Source organism: Pelodiscus sinensis, chromosome 16 (genome assembly GCF_049634645.1).
Source record: "Pelodiscus sinensis isolate JC-2024 chromosome 16, ASM4963464v1, whole genome shotgun sequence".
Taxonomy (NCBI): domain Eukaryota; kingdom Metazoa; phylum Chordata; order Testudines; family Trionychidae; genus Pelodiscus; species Pelodiscus sinensis.
The window spans coordinates 3,678,610-3,700,324 of record NC_134726.1 but is presented as its reverse complement, the minus strand read 5'-3'; the positions used below and the strand labels follow the sequence as shown (position 1 = coordinate 3,700,324).

At 42.6% G+C, this 21,715-nt stretch overlaps 1 protein-coding gene and 1 long non-coding RNA gene across 5 annotated transcripts in view; one reads left to right on the top strand and one right to left on the bottom strand.

The window, feature by feature from the left end:
• LOC142818569 (uncharacterized) overlaps positions 1-5,137 on the top strand; it is a 30,050-nt gene extending 24,913 nt beyond the window's left edge. For both annotated transcript variants that reach the window (XR_012896088.1, XR_012896089.1), the window contains one exon: positions 726-5,137. This is a non-coding gene — a long non-coding RNA (uncharacterized LOC142818569). The remainder of the gene's footprint in view (positions 1-725) is intronic.
• Positions 5,138-5,291: 154 nt separating this feature from the next.
• CREBBP (CREB binding lysine acetyltransferase) overlaps positions 5,292-21,715 on the bottom strand; it is a 178,688-nt gene continuing 162,264 nt past the window's right edge. For all 3 annotated transcript variants that reach the window (XM_075899108.1, XM_006130608.3, XM_075899107.1), the window contains 8 exons: positions 20,428-20,578; positions 19,437-19,583; positions 18,833-18,946; positions 18,225-18,390; positions 16,945-17,112; positions 12,177-12,338; positions 11,613-11,894; positions 5,292-9,741 (listed from right to left, as the gene is read on the bottom strand). In XM_075899108.1, the coding sequence (XP_075755223.1) occupies positions 7,573-9,741; positions 11,613-11,894; positions 12,177-12,338; positions 16,945-17,112; positions 18,225-18,390; positions 18,833-18,946; positions 19,437-19,583; positions 20,428-20,578 (3,359 nt within the window). In that variant the 3' untranslated portion in view covers positions 5,292-7,572. The remainder of the gene's footprint in view (positions 9,742-11,612; positions 11,895-12,176; positions 12,339-16,944; positions 17,113-18,224; positions 18,391-18,832; positions 18,947-19,436; positions 19,584-20,427; positions 20,579-21,715) is intronic.

Sequence of the window (21,715 nt, the reverse complement as noted above, 5' to 3'; positions counted from 1 at the left end):
ACTTTGGAGGGCAAGATTAGAATTCAGAATGAGCCCTTGACAAAATTAGAGAATTGTTCTGAAATCAACAAGATGAAATTCAATTGTTTGCTATCCAACAGGGGGATCCGTATCTAGTAATCCCACAGGAATTAGCTTGGGTTTAGTACTATTAAATATTTTCACTGATGTCTCAGATAAGGGATTAGAGAGGATGCTTATCAAACTTGGTGAGGTTGCAAGCACTTTAGAAGACATGATTAGAATTCAAAATGATCATGACACATTGGTCTGAACTCAACAAGAGGAAAGTCACTGAAGTACTACACTCAGAAGGAAAAATGAAATTAACCACTACAAAATAGGGAATAATTCAGTAGGTGGCAGTGCTGTTAAAAAGGATCCAGGGTTAGAAAGGATCACAAAGTAAATACGAGTCAACACTGATGTAGTTGCAAAAAAGGCATATATTCTAGGGCACACGAACAGGAGAGCTGTATAAATGAGCAGTCCTGTGGCACCTTAGAGACTAACATTTCTTAGGGCATAAGCTTTCATGGATAAAACCCACTTCATCAGATAAATTGGAGGGGAAATTACAGAAGCAGGTGTGTGTGTGTATATATATAAAGAAAGAAGTTGCTTGTGGTAATGAAGCTAATTTAGTCAGGGTGGAAGTGTGTCATTCATAGCATTTGGTCTGGAGATGTGAATATTTTTATGGCTGACCTAGAACGTTTCCTCAGCTCCTGTCTCCTAGTATCTTTCCTCTACTTAATATTATATTGATGACTTCATCATATGAACCCATGGGAAGAAGGCCCTTGAAGAATTCCACTGGGATTTCAGCAATTTCTACCCACCACCAACTTCAGCCTGGAACAATCCACACAAGAGGTCCACTTCCTGGACATTACAGTACAAATCCATGAGTTTTAAAATGCCACAGGACTCCTAGTTTTTGCCAAGGGACTAACATGGCTACCTCTCTGAGGAGAGTTGTACATTAGACATGGGAGTCCCACTCTACTTGGCCCTGGTGAGGTCTCCACTGGGTACAGTGGGCGGTTCTGGGCTCCGCACTTTAAGAAAGATGTGGACAAACTGGTGAGAGTTAGAGCAATGAAAATGATAAAAGGGTTAGAAATTAAGTAACCTATAAGGAATGGTTAAAAAGACTGGGCATGCATAGGGTATATGTATACTCAAAACGCTACAGCTGCAGGTGTTGCAACTGCTCCACTGTAGCACTTCAGTGTAGAAACCCCCTACAGCAACCGATGGGTTCTTCCATTGACAGGTGGCTTACCTGCAGCAGAGGTGGCTGACCTGCAGCAGAGGTGGCTGCAAGGTTGACAAAAGTATCAGGCTGGGATAGCTGTATCACGGAGATGTGGAATTTTCACACCTCTATGAACAGGCCCTCCGGGGGACAAGAGAGGCAGTTGCCCCAAGGCCCAACAATTCAAAGAGGCCCAAGGCTCACAACTGCTTCTACTGTGGCAGCAGGAGCCCTGGGCCCTTTAAATCTCCATCAGAGTGCTGTAAGGCTCTGAGGGCTGATAAAGGGGTGGTCTCATGCTCTGGGCAGTACTGAGGGCTCTGTCTCCAGCTCCATCCCTTCTGTCGAAGGCACTGTCCCATCCAGGAACATGGAGCTGGGCCCTCCCCCACCTTGCCCAGGGGCCTGCAGAGGCAGTCATCTCCCCTGCCGATGAAACAAACTACATATATGTAATTTTACAGTGCTGATCAACCCTTAAGTCTTGAGAAAAGGGTACCTGCTAAACCAGTGACGGGCAACCAAGACTAGTGAGTGGGCCACAAGTGGCCATTTTTTGTCTTAGTGGGCCATGATTCCAGTGGTGGGCAACCTGCAGCCCATGCACCCCTCTCTGCTTCCTGCCCCCACTTCTCTTGTGCAATGGAGCCCTGCACTTCCTACTTCCCCTCCCTCCCAGCACACTCACAGCACCATGAATCCGCTGATTCGCAGTCTGTGCTGGTTCCTCCCAGAGCTTGATCACCGTGAATCAGGTGCTTGGAAGTAGGAAGTGCAGGGCTCCAGTGCCTTAGTGTGTAAGGCACGTGTGAGAGGGGGCAACTAAGGGGCACACAGGGCCCAGGTTGAACTTCTGTGGGCCAGAGCCCAGAGGTTGCTCACCACTGTGCTAAGCTCTTGTGAAGAGCCGTTTTAAAGAGGATGGGGATCAGTTGTTCTCTATGTCCACTGAAGGTGAGACAAGTAGTAATCTGCAGCGAAGGAGGGTTAGGTTAGGTACTAGGAAACACTGAGGCTAATGAAGTTGTGGAACAGGAAGGGAGGTTATGGAATCACATCATTATAGAGTTTTAAGAACAATTGGACAAAGAATTTGGTGGTGGTGGGGAGGTTGCCTAGGTTTTCTTAGTCCGGTCTCAGTACCCAGGGCTGGACAAGATGCTATCTTGAGGTTCCTTCCATACCAATATTTCTAGGATTCTATGCTTAAATAGCTAGTTATTTCTTCTCTCTTTATAAACCAGCAGGAACTTTGCAACCCCTAAGGAGTTCGGTTCCTTTCCATCCACTGGGCACTTGTGCTAGAGCTCCACTCGGTGCAGTAGAAATGGAAGCCCTGGTGGCTGCAGCTGCAAGTTGGTAGCTTGCTGCCTGGTCTCCCTTAGAAGAGTCTGGGATTAAAAGAACTCTGCACACTGCAGCCGTGTCCCCTCATGCTTGTGGCAGGCTCCCTGCATGGAGAGTATAGGAAATAACTAGCTGTGCTATCAGTAGGGCTGACAACGTCTCCTCCAGGGCTGGGTAAACCCTATGACCCTGATGTTCCCCCAGGCAGGGTGATATTTCTATAAAGCAAAATACAGCATTGTTCTACACCCAATGGCCAAAATGATAACAATTCAACGTATAACCCATCCAGTGCGTTGATTCTGCAAGAGGGGTGGGTATGGCCTTTTGGGAGTACAGAGCGACTTTCCAGACTGGTGAGAACCCATGAGAAATTCACCACCTTCCTTCCATGCTGGTTTGTTGCTCTGCCTGTTATGATTTGTGTGGCCATCTCTTCATTCTGTCCTTGTTCAATTTGTATTATGTCTTGTTTTCATCATTTGCAACTAATTTGAATAACTCAGCACGAGTCCTCCTTATTCCAAGCTCTCTCATGAATCCTTTCCCCAACTGCATACTAAGCACCCTCCCTCTCTCCATGTCCGATCCTGAGACTCACAGTTTAATGCCCTTTTTTGAACTTTAAAATAGCCTTATTCTACAGATACAAAAGCTGCTTCCACTGTGGACATGCACTGGAACGGTATAGAGTAGCACCACCACTTCCCTACTTTTATGTGAAACACTCTTTCTACATGCCATTCCACCCACTCATTTAACAAATAGGATTGTAGAATGAAGCAACCCAAAGTTAGGAAACCGCAATATTGATGATGCCCACAAAACACTGGTCCTGCTCGAGTACAGGGCAGATCTAGTGTTGAATTTTTCTGCAGGTGTCCTTGCCTATCACTTGGTGTGTCTATTAACTAGGCCAGCCCAGAGCACCACTGCCTCCCGGACTTCCAGAAGCTGGTGTTTCTTGAAAGAGCTGTGACCTCAACCACACTTTCCTCCATGGTCTTGGGCAAATTATGTCCATTTAACAGAAATCGAGTGATGCCTGGATGGGGCTGAACAACAATGCAGGGCACAATAGAAACACCACTGAAGATTAAGAAAAGCTCATTCCTGGTAGGGTGTGGAAGGTGGGTGGTGGATGAAGCATAAAGTAACTAACATTGCAATTGCAGTCCAAGTTTTCTATTGCACACAGATTTTTTCCATCGAGGACCCTCCCTTATCATGTGCATCTTATTTATCTCTAATGTGCATTATGGTGACTATAATGACAAGTTGCATCAGATAGCCACTGGGATGAAAGGCTGCAGTGTGTTTTCAGCTCTCAGTGTATTTATGCTATCTTGATTTTGGTATTACAGGTCCAGTCTGATCACCTGAGTACTGCCCTCAAACTAATGTTGCTATTAATGTATTTCAGGGTAAGGATGGCAGAATTGAAGCTCAGGACTAAATCAGAACTTCCTTACTTCCTACCAGTGCGTGGACTGTATGTGGCAGGGCTGCATCAGATCATACACTGGAAGTTATAGTGCAGAATTTGTTGCAGCTCCCATTAAAACAATTCCTACCCCTTCAGCTTGCCAAGAACCCCTTCCGTAAACAAATTGAACATGAACCAGAGTGATCCTGAATCTAAGCAGTTTGAAACAATATCTTTGCAAGGGATCAGATGCTCTCATTCATCTTGGTGGGTGTTGACACAACCCATAACATCATCTAAACTATTAACACTGTCATGGCTCTGACCGTAACTATATGCAACACAAAGCACATGTGACTATCCATCCTTGATGGATAGCATGGTGAATAGAGTAAGGACTAGGAAGGAAGTGGACCAGGTTGTTGCAAGAGGCAACTCAGAATTCAAAAATAATTAAGTGATGCCTGGCTGCGATAGGGAAGAAAGGAGATTCCAAAGATGGAATGCAAGACCTAACCACCTCAATACTAAAAAATTCAAGCCTGCTTTCCATGGCTTCTCAGGTTGCAGAAGCCCAGCTCAAAATGCAGGGAGTTGGCAGAACTCCAAAATTATTCTGGAACTAAATCAATGTTGAACTTCCATGTCAAAATAACCTCGAGGAAGCCTCTACTGATTGTTTCATTCGTGAGCATTCAAAGCTCTCTGCAGTGAATAAGGTACTGACTGATTTGCTGTACTTATGATCTAGGGTCTGTTCCTAGCTCTGCCACTGTCAAAATGGGTGAGCACTATCCCCACAGCTGTAAAATTCACCTTCTTAAAGAATTCCAAAGTCTAAGAAACCCTAAGAACTATGCCTAATTGCTGAATTTTCAAGATGACAGAGAAATTGTGTGCAAATGCATTGCATGGCTGCAGAGTCCATGGGATGAGGAACAGAGATAACATCCATTCTAACCTTCCCCCCATTCCATACTTATGGTAGTAGCAGCATTCTCTCAGCAGATTTCAGAACTTAATTATGTTTCTGTTTTCTATCAAGACTTTCTTGCCCACTTTCCATAGCAGGAATCTAGTTGGACTGTGACATGAAAGCAGACCCATCTCTCAGGTTTTGTTTATACAGCTTTAGAAATAGTGCTAATTATTTATATAGACACACACTGGGAGGACTCAATACAGTCAACTAAGCCTTAGTTCAAATTCAGCTCATCCTAATGGCCACTACCAATTGGAACCATCCTTCAATCCAAATAGTTTTACCAGCTTTTATTAGAAACACCAGCACATTTCAAGTTTCCTCTTTTTGATCACAAATATAGTATTTTTCTTCTTTTATGTATACAGCATGAGACACAGCATCAGGGCTTTCCATCCTTTTTTACAACAATTTCCTTTGGACAAGCTTTGGGTTAGTGTTCAGTGACCTCACCCCAGCCCAAAATTTTGACATCTTGATTGCTGAAGACAGTTGCATGGGAAGGTGAGTCCAAAGATGGTGATGTTGGTACAGTAGTTAAGATCTGAAGAAGAAGTTTAAGCAGAGACCTGCTACAGTTTTAAAAAAGATTAAGCAGTGCTGTGGCGCACTACCATTTTCACAGTATGGGGCAAAAAGTTCTTCCACTTCCAGGAGTTAATACGTTTGCTGTTTTTCCTTAAAATACTGTCCCAATTTTAAAAAAAGGCAATACTGGAGGAAGTGGTAACTTCATGTAAAAAGCCAAGCAAGCCAGGTGCTCCTAAATGGAGCAACATCAGACCATGGGCTACAGGGTTATTCTTCTGGATTTGCAGCAAATCCCCTCTGAAGTTCACACAAGCCACATGACTAAAATGTATGGTGTTGTGATCCTAGGCTAAGCGTGGAATTAACTTTCACATCCTAAACCTGGAGCGTTTCCTCAGTTTTTATATTCAGAAATAAAATAATTTAATGGGCGGTGGAGTGTGCCCATGACAACAGGATATTAGAGGGAACATGTACTTGATTAGTTATTTTTATTCCACAGAAACCCCTCAAATCTAGACTTGGAGTTAACAGCAGAAAAATAGTGTTAAAGTCAAATAGGTTCATATTTTGCTGTAGACTAAATAAATTAGCCTAGAATTAACTCAGTACGTTCTCTCTCTCTTGCAATGGTGATCCTTCTCTAAATTCAATGCATTTTTAAAAAAGCAACATCTAATAATTTATTCCAGTTACTCCTTCTGGATGAATGCCTGCAAGTATTAAATGTATGGGGAACAGATTATCTTCCTCTCCCCTTCCTCAAAAAGGAAACAGTCGATAAAGGGTGTGGTAAAACAGACATGCTACCGACAGTACTCCCTTGTATCATGCCTTGCCTATCAATGCCACTGGCTGCTTCTGTGTAATGAATGAATATTCATAGCCATGTCTTACAAAGAACATGATCCAAAAAATATATAAATAAATAAAAACCTTAAACATTCTTACATGGATTTTAAAGAACAGAATACATGTTAAAAACTTCAGTAATTTATATCAATTTTAAGCAATACTTTATATACAATGGAAAAAAGACATGCATAGTCCAAATACAATGTTGAAAACAGCATTTTCATAACAAAAAAACCCCAAACACTAAGTGTTAATACCATGTACATGAATTCAAGAAGGACCACCCTTTTTGTCTGTTGCACACAGTTTATTTAACAATATGATATATAAGTAAGAAATGAGGTTTTTTTTGTTTTTTGTTTTTTACCATTCTATACAGTGATTGAATCTTCTTGGATTTTCTTATTTATAGTAATTATAGAGCTTGCATGATTTACACTAGAATTGCTTTCCTCATTTCAAGTTTCACATAGAAGAAAGAATGAAAGAAAAGAATGCTTCTTCTCTACTGAAATCAGCACGGTCTAAGAGTGATCATCCCTATTTTTTTCATCTAAAACCAGTTTTATCAGAGAAACAAAGCAACAATTTCCACATCTGCAAGACAAGGATTTTTGGCATTAGCCAATGTGTGTGTGTGTGTGTGTGTGTGTGTGTGTGTGTGTGTGCAAGAGTCAATTCCTATTTTTTCCAGGGGTAATACTTCAAATGCCTGCAGAGTTCACTATAGAAAAAAAATCTTCCCGCAACATGTCAAAGTTATCGGGACACATTATAATGTTGCATTTTTCAGGAAACAGTTTCTGAATATTATTTTTCGTCTCTTTTAAACACAAATGTTTAAAGTCTTGAAAATACAAATAAAAATATGAATATAATGAACTTGTTTTCCCATAAAAAAGGTATGAGTCAACAGGACAAAAAAAAAAAAACCAAAAAAACAAACCCCAAAACAAAAAACCCACAAAAAAAAAAGAGACCAGATATTTTAACCGCCTGGCTTTAACAAAAAATATATTCTTTGTATTGTTTTTTTTAAACAGCAATTCATTCTTCCACGTGCAGGAAGCAGCAGTTCCATCCAGGGTTCTAAACAGCCTAGATGTCTGAATTTTCAGTACAAAATGTCCAAGAACATGAAAGGGGGGGAAAAGCGATGCTCCCATAATGCTACAAACCCTCCACAAATTTTTCTAGGGTGTCTCCTGTGGTATCACCAACCAGAGACAAGTCGCTAGACAATGCACTCCTGTTTGGGGGGTTTAACTGCGGAAGCATGGCACTCTGTTCTGGGTTGCCCAAGTGTCCCTGATCCATGGAGCTAGCCATAGTAACTGCAAGTCCGGGGTGGGGGGAACCAGTCTGGGGCGATACATGATGAGGTGAAGGTTGAGGCTGTATCCTAGGTGACGGGCTGGAATGTGGTGGCTGGGATTGGGGCCGGGGAGATTGAACAGGTGCAGGAGAACGCACCTGGTTGCTGAGGGATGTGGCGATCTGCTGGCCGGGGAGATGAGATGCCTGTGGTTGTCCTGAGAGCATATGCTGCTGTGGGCTCATGGGATTAGGCTGGCCTGGGGACCCTATCTGCTGTTTCATCTGTTGCTGTTGCAGAATTCTTTGCTGCAGTGCTTGCTGAATGTTGGAGGTGCCATCTGCCCCCAGGCCAGGCTGTCCCATCTGATTCAGCTGTCCCATCTGAGCCATCTGTCCCATGGACCCCCCTTGTATTGATAGATGCTGCTGCATTCGTTGCTGTTGCATGGCTTGAGGATAACCTCCAGGTCCTTGAGGCTGCTGAAACTGATTATGCCCTGCCATTCCTGCTGCCATGCCAGCACCTCCTTGTTGTTGTTGTTGTTGCTGCTGCTGCTGCAGTAACTGCCTCCTCAGTATCTCTCGGTACTGTGGACTCATATTTGCCATGCCAGGATTGTGACCAGGGTTCATAATGTTTATCGCTTGTCCCTGGGGGTTCATGCCACCTATTCCCTGCTGCTGAGGAGGAACACTCGGTCTCTGGACCCCCGCTTGCATTGCATTTATAGTCTGCAAGCTAGGCTGTGTGTGCATACCTGGCTGCTGCATCCCAGGCTGAGACTGTTGCATCCCAGGCTGAGGCTGGATGCCTGCTTGTGGTTGCATCCCAGGCTGGTTTGCCACGTATTTGGCTGTTCTTTGCTTTATAAAAGCTGCCATGAGCTGTGGGTTGGATTTGAGGATATTAAGAACCTGCTGTTGCTGCTGTGGAGAGCTAGGGGATTTCAAGGTCCGCAACAAGTCCTGAAGTGCATTTGGAGCAATGCTGCGTGGTGGCTGTTGCACACCTTGCATTCTTGGCCCAGCGACAGTTTGCTGCGGTGGCATCGGCATCACCGGTCTTGGCATTCCTGGCTGCATTGGTTGCTGTGGTGGCATTGGAGTTGACTGCCACTGTCCAGGTTGCATGTTGGTCATTACTGGACCACTTACAGGGTTAGGCCGGGGTACATTCATGCCAACCTGCTGCATCTGGTTCACTGAACCCACTGCTGGGTTTACTATTCCTGGACGCCCAGGAGGCAAACCATTATTTATGGTGTTGACCCTGTAGAGTTGCTGCTGCTGCTGGGCAGCTTCTCTCTCAATCTGCCGAGCTGCTTCCACAGCAGCTGGGGGAGGCTGGGCAGGAGGCGGAGGTGCTGACACCTGGGTTGTAGGTTTGCCTGCTGGAACAGTTGGAGGGGGTTGAGTTCTTGGTGCACTGGGGAAGCCAGCTGGTGACATACTTACAGGGGAGGGTTGGGGCTGAGGCGGCGGCTGTGGTGTCTGTGGAGTACTTGGCTGCTGCGTGGGAGTACCAGGCGTTGCTGAGGTAGGAGAAGGCAAACTTTGCTGAGGCACGTTTCGGGTGTTCATAGTAGCCATCCTTCGGCGCATTAACTGAGCCTGCTGGAGGCGGTGCTGAATCTGCTGCTGCCGGAGCTTGTGTTTAATATTGAGACAGAATGGCACAGGGCATTTGTTTTCTTGGCAGTGTTTGGCATGGTAGCAACAAAGAGCAATGAGCTGTTTGCACACAGGACAGCCACCATTTGTTTTGCGCTTGCAGCCCTTGGTGTGCTGCACAACCCGTTTCATTTTCTGGCAGGACGGTAATGAGCAATTTGCATTGCGGCACTGACAGGCGTGGACCAGGGACTGGATGCAGCGTTGGATGCTGAGTCGACGTGATTCCTGGGGGCTCTTTGACTGTTGCTCTCCTTGGCTGTTGCTTTCATCATCCAGGCCCAGGCCCCATTTAACCATCTTGTGGTCATGGCTCTTAGTGTTGTAGCAGTTAATGCAAAGGTCGTAATCCTAAAAACAAAGACAAAGTTCAGTGTCTTAGTAAAGCATAAAGCACATGTTACTAAAAGGGCTAACGAGGCTATGCCAATGTGTTCCTGATGTGAAACAAAGCTTTCCTCTTCTGTGGGTTTTTGCAGGATGGGATCTATCTTGCTTCACTCAATGCCAACTAAGGCACATCCTGGAAGGGCCCAACTCCCAGTGCTGTGAATGAAGGACTGGACTAGCTCAAGAGACGAGTTGCTAGGCTCACTCACCCAATATTTAGACAACAAATCCTACATCTTGACAGAGGCTGAGACTAGAAGACCCTTTCAGTCCCTTCTAACCCTCTGATTCCATTTTATGAAAATACTCCAGTTCAGTCACTAATTCAGAGTAAGTAACTATTCTAGAAGTTAACCCCAGCAACTGCCCTGCCTGCTTCTGTTTGAACAGGGGAGGGACAGCTCAGGGCCTGCTAAACCCAGGGTTGTGAGTTCAGTCCCTGAGGGGACCACTTAGAGATCTGGGGCAAATCTGTCAGGGATGGTACTTGGTCCTGCCATGAGGGCAGGGGACTGGACTTGACCTCTCAAGGTCCCTTCCAGTTCTACGATATAATATATATCTATATGGAGATATACCTAACTGTAACTTTGGTTCTAAAGTAGAAATAACTGCAACCTGACTAGAACAAGCAAAGGCATTGCAGGGTAGGGGGAAAAAAAGGGTGAAGTCGAGACTTGAATAGCTGACAAGGGGACTGAGGTTTGTAACACCTTATATAATCTTGGCATGGACTAGACATAGCCCCCCCCCAGACACAACTGTTCTAGAGGGTTCCAACTTGGTACAGAGGACTTGTGAATATTCCCACAAAGCAATATAATGGACAGATGCAAGGTCCATCTAGTGCAGCAGTTCCCAACCTTTTCCAGATGGGGACCCATTCTGACAATTCAGGAACACTTGGTGACCCAAGGCAATTCAAAAACGGGGGAAAGATGGGGCAGAGCCACCTGGGGAGACACTTGGCGACCCTTTTGAAATGTAATGGCGACCCATATTTGGGTCCTGACCCATAGGTTGGGAAATGCTGATCTTGTGCAATCTCAGGTCAACATAAGCTAACCTCTGATATGAAAGTGTCCACATGGGGAGGAATACTTGTGTAATTACAGCAGTAAAGTTATACTGCTAAATTTTCCTAGGTAGACAAGCCCAGAGCTGCTGCCTACTCTGAGGAGAAGTCTACCCACAACAAAAGCCAAAGGCCCTAGCATCTCTTCTCTGCTCAGTTACTGATTAGATCAGTCTCCTGAAGTCCAATTTCAGAGATTAGCACAGTATATAACTCAAAAGGCCTGACTAATGGTCCTAAGATCCTTTAATATCAAGTTAAACCTGGCTCAAAATCAGTGTAAAACAGTAAACTAAATCTACCTTTGATTCAGAAACTGTTTATGTATTTGACTGCTGTGTATTAACTCCTTCTACAGCAGTTAGGCTAGAAATCAGTAACTACCCCTAAATCAAGATTTCATCCTCCAAACCACCCCATATTGAGGATCTTTGAGCCAAAGCAAAGTTACTTACCTGAAAGAACTTAGCCTATGTGTACACTACAGGTGCTCTAGAGGCACAACAATAGCACAGACACTATAGAGACAGAAGAGGTTTTTCCATTGCCAAACTTGAGGCAATAGCTCAACTGACACACAGCGAGAATGACTGATGTGCTACTGCAGTTTACTCATGCTGACAAGCTCTAAACCTAGCTCAGAATCAGTTTCTGACTATGGGCAGTTTAAGGAGACATTTAAGGAGAAAGAGGCACATTTAGAAGGAAAAGCATGGAAAGAAAGGAAAACAAGAAAGTCAGACACATTTGCACATACCTCACAGACAGTACAATGCCACCTTGTTTCCACATGGTGCTTGCACTCATTGCACGTATAGACAAAACGGTCCTGCCCTTGCGTATGTAATTCTACGAGCATGCACAGTGTGGACCACTTGGATCGGCGTAAGGAGGAGAACTCCCAGTGCTTATCTCTTGCTAAAGTAAGGAAGGCATCTCGCCCGTCCATCAAATCACAGCTAAGTAACGGATCAGGGTCCACAATGGGAGGCAGGGTGTTTATTACAGGTCCAGCATGTAAGTGAATCACAAAAAAGACCTGCAAGCAAATGGGAAAAATGACACTGGTGATAAAAATAACTCCAAAACATTTTTTAAAAACAACAACCACAAGAACAATAATAAAACTTGTACCATGCCACAGAAATAGTGTGATTGAATTCATTTAGATGAGGGTAAACTATTTCAATATGTATTGCAAAAGAAAAATAAGAGTCTATTTGCAGTCACAAACACTGTTCCTTACTGTTTTGAATTAACTATTGTCATGCCTCATTTTCCAAAAGATTATCCCCTATGTCAGCACTATTTGTAATTGTACCTCTTTATGCTTCTCCATGGTGGCATACAGTTTCTGAGACAGATCATTGGACACATTTGGCATGCTGGGTTTCTTTTTGTTAGCTCTGCTGATGCTGCTCTTATTCTTGTTGGTTTTTTTGTTGTTCTTTTTCTTGGCATTCTTGCTGTCACCCTGGCTCCCCTGCAACAAATATGATGGAAGAACGTTAAACTTTGCAAAACTCTGTTCCATTGACTATTGTTTCATTCAAGCCCTTTGCTGTCAAGAGTTGTGACTTTGTTCCAATTTATAGCCATGCTACCATGGGTATATCAAATCTTTCAGGAAAAATAGAAGGCATGAATTTAAAGCTTGTCAGGCAAGGGAAGGAAAAATTAATTTTCAAACAATTTAAAGCAACATAGGATTTGAGATTTTATACAGTTTTTTTTTTAATTGCAATGTTGTGTGAAAGCTTTGCACACTATCTTTCACAGCATGCTAGTAAGTTTATTTATTTATTACAAAACACCAATATCTTAGGAGTTTAACAAAATCTGCTTGGCCTTGGGATTTCAGATGCTCTTTGGGCTGTATCACTTCAAGCAGGTTTGTGATTCTGAAACCACATGCATCCCGAGGCTCAACGTGCAGACAAAGATGAGTGTTTTGGAGGCTTTAAAATTAAAAAAGAAAACAGTTTCATTCAGAAATCTGGCTACTGCAAATATACGATCCTTTCCTATAGAATTTCCTCACAAGGGCATATGCTAGGCAGCTGTAGACACACATCAGGCCATAATGACTGTATATTAAATGGTAGAGGCAAACACAGGGACAATAATTTCCTTTCAAAACCCATCAATATGGATTTTCACAGCCGACTAAGGGATCAGTTTTATGTATGATCAGTAACAGTTCTGTGAAATGAAACACACATAGATATTCTCTGTAAACATGTATTCAAACATGAAGGCAAAACTATCTAAACTGAAGTGGGTCTTCACCCACAAAAGCTTATGCTCCAATAAATCTGTTAATCTATTAAGGTGCCACAGGACTCCTCGTCGGTTTTATCTAAACTGAGACGTTTGCAATTCAGTAAGCACTCTTCTATCAAGCTAAGCTTCTTTCCCTCTTGCTTTTGCTTTTAAATATCAATGTTTTTATCAGTTCATGCCATTTTTCAAGCACCTAATTTGTACCAAAGTTCTGACCAAGTCCCATGTGGGTGCATTAAAAAGTACGCTGATGATGCTGATGGGAGTCAGACTCAAGGGCAGGTCTTTTCAAAGCTGACCACTTTGTCAACCATCCTGCATTCCTTTACTTTCCTTCCAAAATTTTAATTCAACAATGATACAGCCTCCTCCTCCGCAAAAATATGTTCAGGGCAGAAATCTAGCTCTTCACTCAAATGCTAGGAGAGACAGGAAAACCAGGGTTATGTTCTATCAGCCACATTTCAGCCTCTTCTTCCTAGTCTGGGATCACTATGACCTTCTTGTATAGGATCAGTCACAAATTCCATAGTTTCCTTAAATAATGTTCCAGCTCTTTGCTGTTAACTAGTCCAAACCAGATTTCCCTCTGAGATGGTGGTGGTGGTATCACCCTGTAAAAACTGGTAAGGTCCTCCAAAACTTCCTTCAATTGCTTTTGTACATTTTGTGCCAATCTACACTGGACCTTACGTAAAAGGTTGGCATTTTTTCATCCAAACTTTCTTCTTACTCAGTGAGTGCAAAGGCAGAAAAACAGGATTTGTCTTCAGCAGCAACCAAGGACTGCTGAGTGCAGCCTGAAGTAAAGGTGCCCTTTTGCACTCCCTCATTCTGTATCATCTTGGCACCAAGATGGTGCCTGTTGTAAGTGAGAGCTACCCATTTGTGCTGGGTGTCAAGAGAGCATACGGGTAGCCGAGTGTCTGTGGGGAATAGGCTCCAGCCTTGGGGGAGGGAGATGCAATGGTAGCTGCCCACAGATCCCCTCCCAGCCTCGTGCAGGAGCTCAGGGCTGCGGCAGGGAGAGCTGCCTTTCCGCTAGCCCCTGCCCTGTGGTGGAAGAGATGCTTTTCCCTGCCAGACCCAGCATGGCGCTGCCCCAGATGTGCTACGGCCTGAGAAAGAGGATCTGGCCCAACCTAGCCCCGGCACAGACCTGCTGCCAGGGCACAGGCACCCCTCCCTACTGTGGCCCAAAGCTGCTGTGCTGAAAGAGGGCTGGGGTCAGTCCTCTCCCCCTGGGGCAGCCTGCACCCCAAGCCGCTCATCCCCAGCCCACACCCCCAGTCAGAGCTCTCAACCCCTACACTCCAAATCACTGTTCCATTCCCACCTGCACCACACACCATCCGGGTGTGGGATACATTTTTTATTTGCACCAATATGGATGTGATGTCATACTGGTATATATAACAACATTCATTCTGCACATGGACATAAAACATTAGAGGGAACACTGGAGCCCTGGGTGTGGATCACTGGCCAAGGGGAAGTATCCTGCACTGATAGTGCTCTTTCCCAAGGGCAGTTTGGAAGAATCCTCTATGGGATAGTAGGATTAAGATATGGAATTCTGCCATCCTGTAGGTCAATAGGCAAGACTCAATCTCCCTGCTCCACGGATGGAATAGCAGCTGTCAGCGTGATCATCTCGAACAGTTTGTGCCATCAGACATCTGCTTAGAGCTCTTACTCTGATGTGCGTCTCCAATATTCCTCTCTCTTGGGGGATCAGGAAATATTTGGAATTTTTATTTGCCTTGGAGGTGAACACGGACTCATTCTATAGCCCTGAGGCACAGCAGGTGATCTATTTCTTGATGTAAGAGTCTCTCGTGAAAAGGGTCTTTGAAGAGGAATGAGGAGGGAAAGAATTAAAGTGGATGGACAAATGTTTGGAAATGATTTCCAAGACTCATTTGTTGGAAGTGATGTTTCCCCAATTCTGGAGGAGGAGAGCTAGGTGACATCCAAAGGGATGTGGAAGGCCCGTGTGTTGCATATGTTGGTGTAAGGAGTGGTTGCTCAGGAACTCAACCCAAGGCATCAAAACTGGCATACTGAGGTTGAGGGATGGGATGTTGATGATTTGGGGATGACAGTCTCCACTTTTGTTCTAGGTCTCTTTCCTTGTGGCTCATAGTACCACTGTGGAGGGAGTAATTGTGGTGGTCTGGTCTATGAGATAGTTGTGAATTGAATATCCTTGTCTGTCCCAGTGTGGAGATCCCTAGGCTCTGGAATCCTGGAAAATGTGACGAGAGGAGTCAGTGACATCAGAGTCTGGAGTCCCTGAAAGGGAGCAATTGACTATACTTCCTATGGCAGCTCTGAACAGTGTGACAACGAAACCCACCAAACTGAGCAGGCCGCTGTATCTGCAGCATCCCGCCTGCACTGGCATGGCATTCTCATTACCAGCTGGCTCTCGTGGAGGATGGTTTCAAACTATTCTGGTGCTTCTGGCAAGTGGTCAGTAAAGGTGCTGAAATTTTCATCAATCATGCAGTTGTACTTTGCCATTAAGGCTTGGTAGCTGAAATCCTGGACTGCAAGTTGCCAAGGAGCATGCTTTCCTTCCAAACAAGTCTAGCCTCTTCCAGCCGGTCACATGGCATTGACTTAGCGTGGCGCTGCTTGCCTTGCCAATTAATGGCATGCATAATAAAGTTAAGGTGTGGACATGTAAAAATAAAGTCTTACTCTTTGGGGGAGCACCTACGACTTCTTTTCAGTCTTTTCACATGTTGGTGCAATAGAGATTAGTGTCTGCTGGACAACCTGAGAAAGTGAACATGCCCTGTTGCCTGAGAGCACAATTCTTGAGAGGATGAGATGTGCAATATAGCCAGTAATTTGTGATGAACGTTTTTCACTTCAAGGGGAATTTGCAATGTCAGCAACCTTCTTAGTGTGAAGTCCTGATGAAGTTTGAAATCATCGGCCAGTGATGGTGGAAGGGACACCACTGCCTCCTCCAGTGAAGGGAGGAGGAAGAGATATCTGTCATGTAGTAGCCTCTTCTAGTCTGGCCTCCTGCTCCTCAAAAAAATGTCCTCTTAAAGTCCTGGGGCTCTGAATGCAGAGGCTGTAAGACTACAGACAGCCTACTGGACAGGAGACACTAGCTGCCTGAGAAGTATGATGCCTATAGGCTGTCCATGCGTCCCAGTATGGCTACTGGGACAGAGGAAAGGGCATGGGTGTCAGCACCCAAAGATAGCCACACCAGGACGACTGGGGACCAGAGAGTGGATGGGAGGGTTCAGTTGTTGTAATGATGGGGACTGGGGCATGTTCGGTACTGAAGACGACAACACAATCCACCATCATGGGCTAAGTCAATGAAAAATTGTTAGCAATTAGCAGTACTAATGCTGACTTTTAATTCCCTATCTCTGCAAACTGACATGCATAGGCTTGCCATAGAAAGAAGAATTCAGGTTTTAAATAGAGTCTCAAAATTCAGATAATTTTAAGGTAGCTTGAAATTGAAAATTCAGCAAAGGGACTATCAAGTGAACTGATCAGCATCCAAAATAGCTCTCAGACATCCCTTGGTTAAGGGAATAGAAACACTAGCTTTGGCATGAACATTTTTACTATTTAAAAAATGGACGTAGAATTTGTAACTTATCTGGAAAGAAGCCAGAAATTCAGTTGAAGGGAACTTTGGTTTAAAATATTTTTTCCTTACCTTTCTGAACTATATTACCAGTGCCAGACATGAGCTCTAGTTGAGATTAGGAACTTAGGCCACTTTCTGATCTGGGGCCAAATGCTGTATGAAAAGTGTAACTTACCTCTGTTGTTTCACTAGCTGCTGTACTTTCTTCCTTCTTCCGTTCCTCCTCTTCCTGTTCTAGCTCCTTAATGCTCTCTTCTAGCACATTTGGCCAGAAATCACCTTCAAAGTAAGGTAGCTCCTTGGCACTTGTCAGCCGGTCTTCAGTTGCTTGTTTGAAGATGTCCTGTTAAATGTGTCAAACAATGGTAAGATTGGAATACACAAAAAGAGCCTGAAGTCAATAGCCAAATCTGAGATACATCTGCTGCACTCAGATGGCTTAATGCTTTTTTCATATCCAGTATGACACTTGGAAAGGAACTGGTTCCCCATAGAGGAGTTTACAGTGTATTTCAAAACACTCTCACAAATACAAACAGAGTTAATGATTATTAAGTTACTAACAATGTGAACATATGTTTAGTTTTTTTCAAATCAAAGTATTTATTTGATCAGAAAAGAAGAGATTCTCTAGCAGCCTTCTCTTTCTCCTTTGTAACCCTCAGTAGAATACAACAGGGACCATCACACACAGAAGAAATTTCTTAAGGAGTCTGTTAAAAGAAAAAATATCTGGTCATTAGGCTAAACATTAGCAAAAATGCCCTATACTACCACCACACTTGACAAGGACCCTAGGAAAGAACATCTCTCCCACAAACTTACAAGATACACATCTTTTCTGCTACAAAATAAGCAATGAATGCGACAAGAGCACCACAAAGCCTTTCGTTCACTACTCAGCTAAGTTAGCTAATTAAGAGCAACAGTACAACTTTCCTTAGCAACACAGTTTAAAATCTCATCAAGAAAGTGACTTTCAAATGTACTGTGCACCTGCAGCATGTGATTTTCAATGGGTCATAACTTGGTCAAAATCAAAACCAATTTTTGCCACGACCCCCCAAAGCACTTTTCCCGAATGAAGGCTTTTTCCATGCCAAAATTCAGTTTTCAACATCAAGCACTTCAGGACCACTGCTGTTCAAAAAGGCCTGATTAATATACCGGACAGCTACCTATCCAGAGCCACTCTCTATCCAAACCTGGCTGAATAAGTTTTGCTAAGATTTCACAAAAAATTACCCTTAAGTCAGAGACAAAGGCTAAAAAGCTGTAGCGTCAGAAATAGAGAGGCAGAAAACTGTAGGCCAGGGAAGGTAGTGCCTAAGAATGTCAATGTTTAGCAAACATTAACCAGCACAGTCACTGTCACTTCCCTTATACTGAAGTGCAGCAAGTAGTCTAGCTATAACAAACTGTAAAGTCAATCCGGCCATTAAAGGTTATACAAACCTTGTAGTCGTGAATGATCCTCTCAGCAAAAGCCTTGTCTAACATCTTCTTGTACCACTCCTGCAGGCGTTTGGGTTTTGGTATTTTCTGATCAGGGGGATGGCAATGGAAAATATAGTCATCTCCTTCACTTGGCGGACAGGCCCAAATGTGACCTGTCACATACCTGCAGGTTACATGTAAAGAATCAATAGCAACTAAATTAACACTCATTTAGCACTTTAACAACATTCCTTTTTTTTCTAGATGTAAATGTAGATGTAATCCAACCACATTTAAAAATGATTCAACCTTCTTGCTTCCTTATAAAAATATTGGGGAGTTTTATAGCAGTAATAGCTTGTATCTATACAAGGGCCCCATGATCCAATCATATAACTTAGGATTTTCAAGGGCACAAATCCAGACCCTGTCCCCACTAGAGGAGGAGGAGGAGATATCTGTTTCATAACACACTTGAGAAAGTGTTTATTGATACAATAAATCAAAAGCCATTCCTCCCAAAGACAGACAGAACTCTAATTAAAAGTTACATAGAATAAACATATGTTGACATGACTTTGAACAACAGCACTGCTTTGCAAAGAATTCAGACAACTTTTGCTCACCCAAGTTTCTTCACATACTCCAAATATCCAATAAGGATTTCATGATAAACGGCAGTTCGGAGGCAGCGGGGTCGGAAAAAATGAATACTATCCAGATATGATATGTACACACGCCTGAAAGGGTGAGGGGGAAAACAAAAGAAAATTATTCAAATACAAAGTACATTAGCCTTCATAGACCAGCATTCAGCTTTTATAACAGCTACAAATTGGTTGTTTTGGGCAGGGACCTCAAAAATTAAAGACTGCAGTGAATTTCAGAAGAGAAGGAACACTTTTCACTGGCCAAAGAAACATGTCTAAGAATCTAATGTAAAGTTGCAGAAATAAAATTGAAATATTGCTACTGTTTCACCTTTTGGAAAACAGGCAAAGATATTGTGAGATCATGGTAAATGCTTGCATGGAAGTAAACAGATTTGAATTTTGTGTACTTTTTAACATTGTCTCTTTTGGGGGTGGGGTGGGGAAAAGCCTTCAATGCATTTAACCTGTAGTAAAACTACATGCATTACAAATATTTCAATATGTGGAAGTATGTGTAGCTAGACTGTATTAAAAGGCTCCATGTGCACAGGTCACTGGTGTAGACATGAAAAAATACCTGGTATTTGGAGGTGGGCAGTCAGAGCCATACTCCTGTACATGCATGCCAAAGAAGCACACATCCACTCCATCTATCTCCTCAAAAGCAAACAGAGCTTTGGTTCGGTAAGGGAAGGATTCTGACATTTCACCAGAATCTACAAACCTGCAGGAAAGGAAGAAATCTATCAACGGACTCTAAAATTCTATCCAAAAGGAAAGAGATCTTTACAACATTATTTAATTTTCCAGAAATATTTAAGTACCAATTGTGGAACAGTATAGAATCATATTAAAATGGTATCATGGCAATGCAAGGTCAACTTGCATCAAGTCTAGAGACAAAAGTTTTTCCTCACAGTCAATTTAGGATTGACTATGCAAACACAAAGTACAAGACTGTCCAAAGAAAATGCCAGCCTCTAAATAAATGGTACATTAGTTATAATGTACTGAAGTTACTAAGTGAAATACAGTCAACACTGCCATCTTTGAAGGAAAATTAAATTATTTTTATGGATAAAGCCTTTCAAAGACCATCCCATTTATCATGAAATAACACATTTACTATAAAAGCATTTCAAGAAGCCAATTTATACAGAAAGGCAACATAATTAATGAAATGTTACTAAAGTTGAACTTTATTCATCTGCACTGTACTAATTACACACCCTAATCTGCACAATAGTGATTTTCCTTCACTACTTCCATATTAATAGTAATATAAAATCTCAATACTGCATAATCTAAGATGGCATTCTTTTTATAAAATATATTACAGAATTTATCTGTGCCATATAAGCAAATTAAAAGTTAAAATACACCTCCCAAAATAAATGTTACAGTGCATTGTCTTTATTAGGTTTGTTCACTTGCTTGCCAATTACCAAACTTTGATAATATACAATGCATCTCAAATGAATTCAAACTAGTGAGGTTTGACTACCTAGGTAGGCAAAAAGTTACACAAGAAATATACTTCAAAATGTGACTAATAAAAGAGGACAAACCTGGATTTCATTCCTGGTTTTACTTCTACTGTCTTATCTGAACTGGCTACCACTCTGACAAAGACCTCCCCAGCTTCCGGATGATTCTGTCGCCGGAGAAACTTGTTTACTCTATCTTCCAAATGATTTCCTAAACGAGTAGTTTGTAGCCCTGAGAAGGGAAAATATCAAAGACCAAGTGAGTAGCGATAAAAAGCTTGGGGAAACTGAAGCATAAAATTTACATGGAATCAATGTCAGAGAGATCTTTAACTCACTGCTCCTACGATGCAGCCATAGTGCTTTCAGTTTTTTCCTTACTACTGTATAAGAATTAGTTACCTTCTATAACCCAAATAAAAAGTCACCTTCTTAGTAAAAGTTAAATTTATACAACTCTCATAGGCAGCCTAGCTATACCACAGTGGGGAAAAAACTCATTTTGCAAATACACGAATAAAGAAACCTTTCATGGTTATTTAAAATGTGTAAGAGACTTTATAAACACTACAGCATTTTTCTTTAAGAAAAAGATTCAACTGGCTGCTTGACAGAGATTACATCAGTTTATGAATCTGGCTCCCAGCCACACCTCAACCAAAGCAAATCAACAGAAATGGAAAGTTTACTGACTTGGGGATTTCGCAGCTTTAAAACAGGTTTTAGTCTGAGTAATCTACAGTTATAAAAATGTACATAGTGTGTTTTAATGGTTATTTGCACAGGCAAAGAAGCTCCTAAAGGTTCAAGTTCACATACTGTAAGTCTGTCCACTATTTCAGGCTGTTTTTTTAAACATTAAACAGTCAAAGTACACTACGAGCAGACAAAAAGATACAATTTTTAATAAATTCAAAATCTACAGTCTTGCAAAACTTCACATTTAAAGAAAAGTAACCCTTGCAATTTAAACTGTGACAATGAAAATACCTTATGCGGTTTGTCACTGCTTTTTTAACCATTTGTAAGATTGTACGTACTTTTTATTACCAACCAGTAATTTGTATTTAATTATTCTAGCCTTACCAGCATATTTCCTCATGATTTAAGATCAAACTGATGGATTAATTCACTTATATATTTACAGGGTGACTCATTTTACCCTGTTACATTTAATTTACAGCCCTCGCTAGCTGCTGTATGGGTATGTGTAGAGCCCTGCCTGAATATAAAATTTGTATCCACATCTGCAAAAATGAGCCGCAGATACAAGCAGCCACATACGCAGGTGTGGATTCCTGCAGATAAAAGTGGATATCTGAAAATTTGCAATGTTCTTTGCATCCACATCCAGAAAAATGAGTCACGG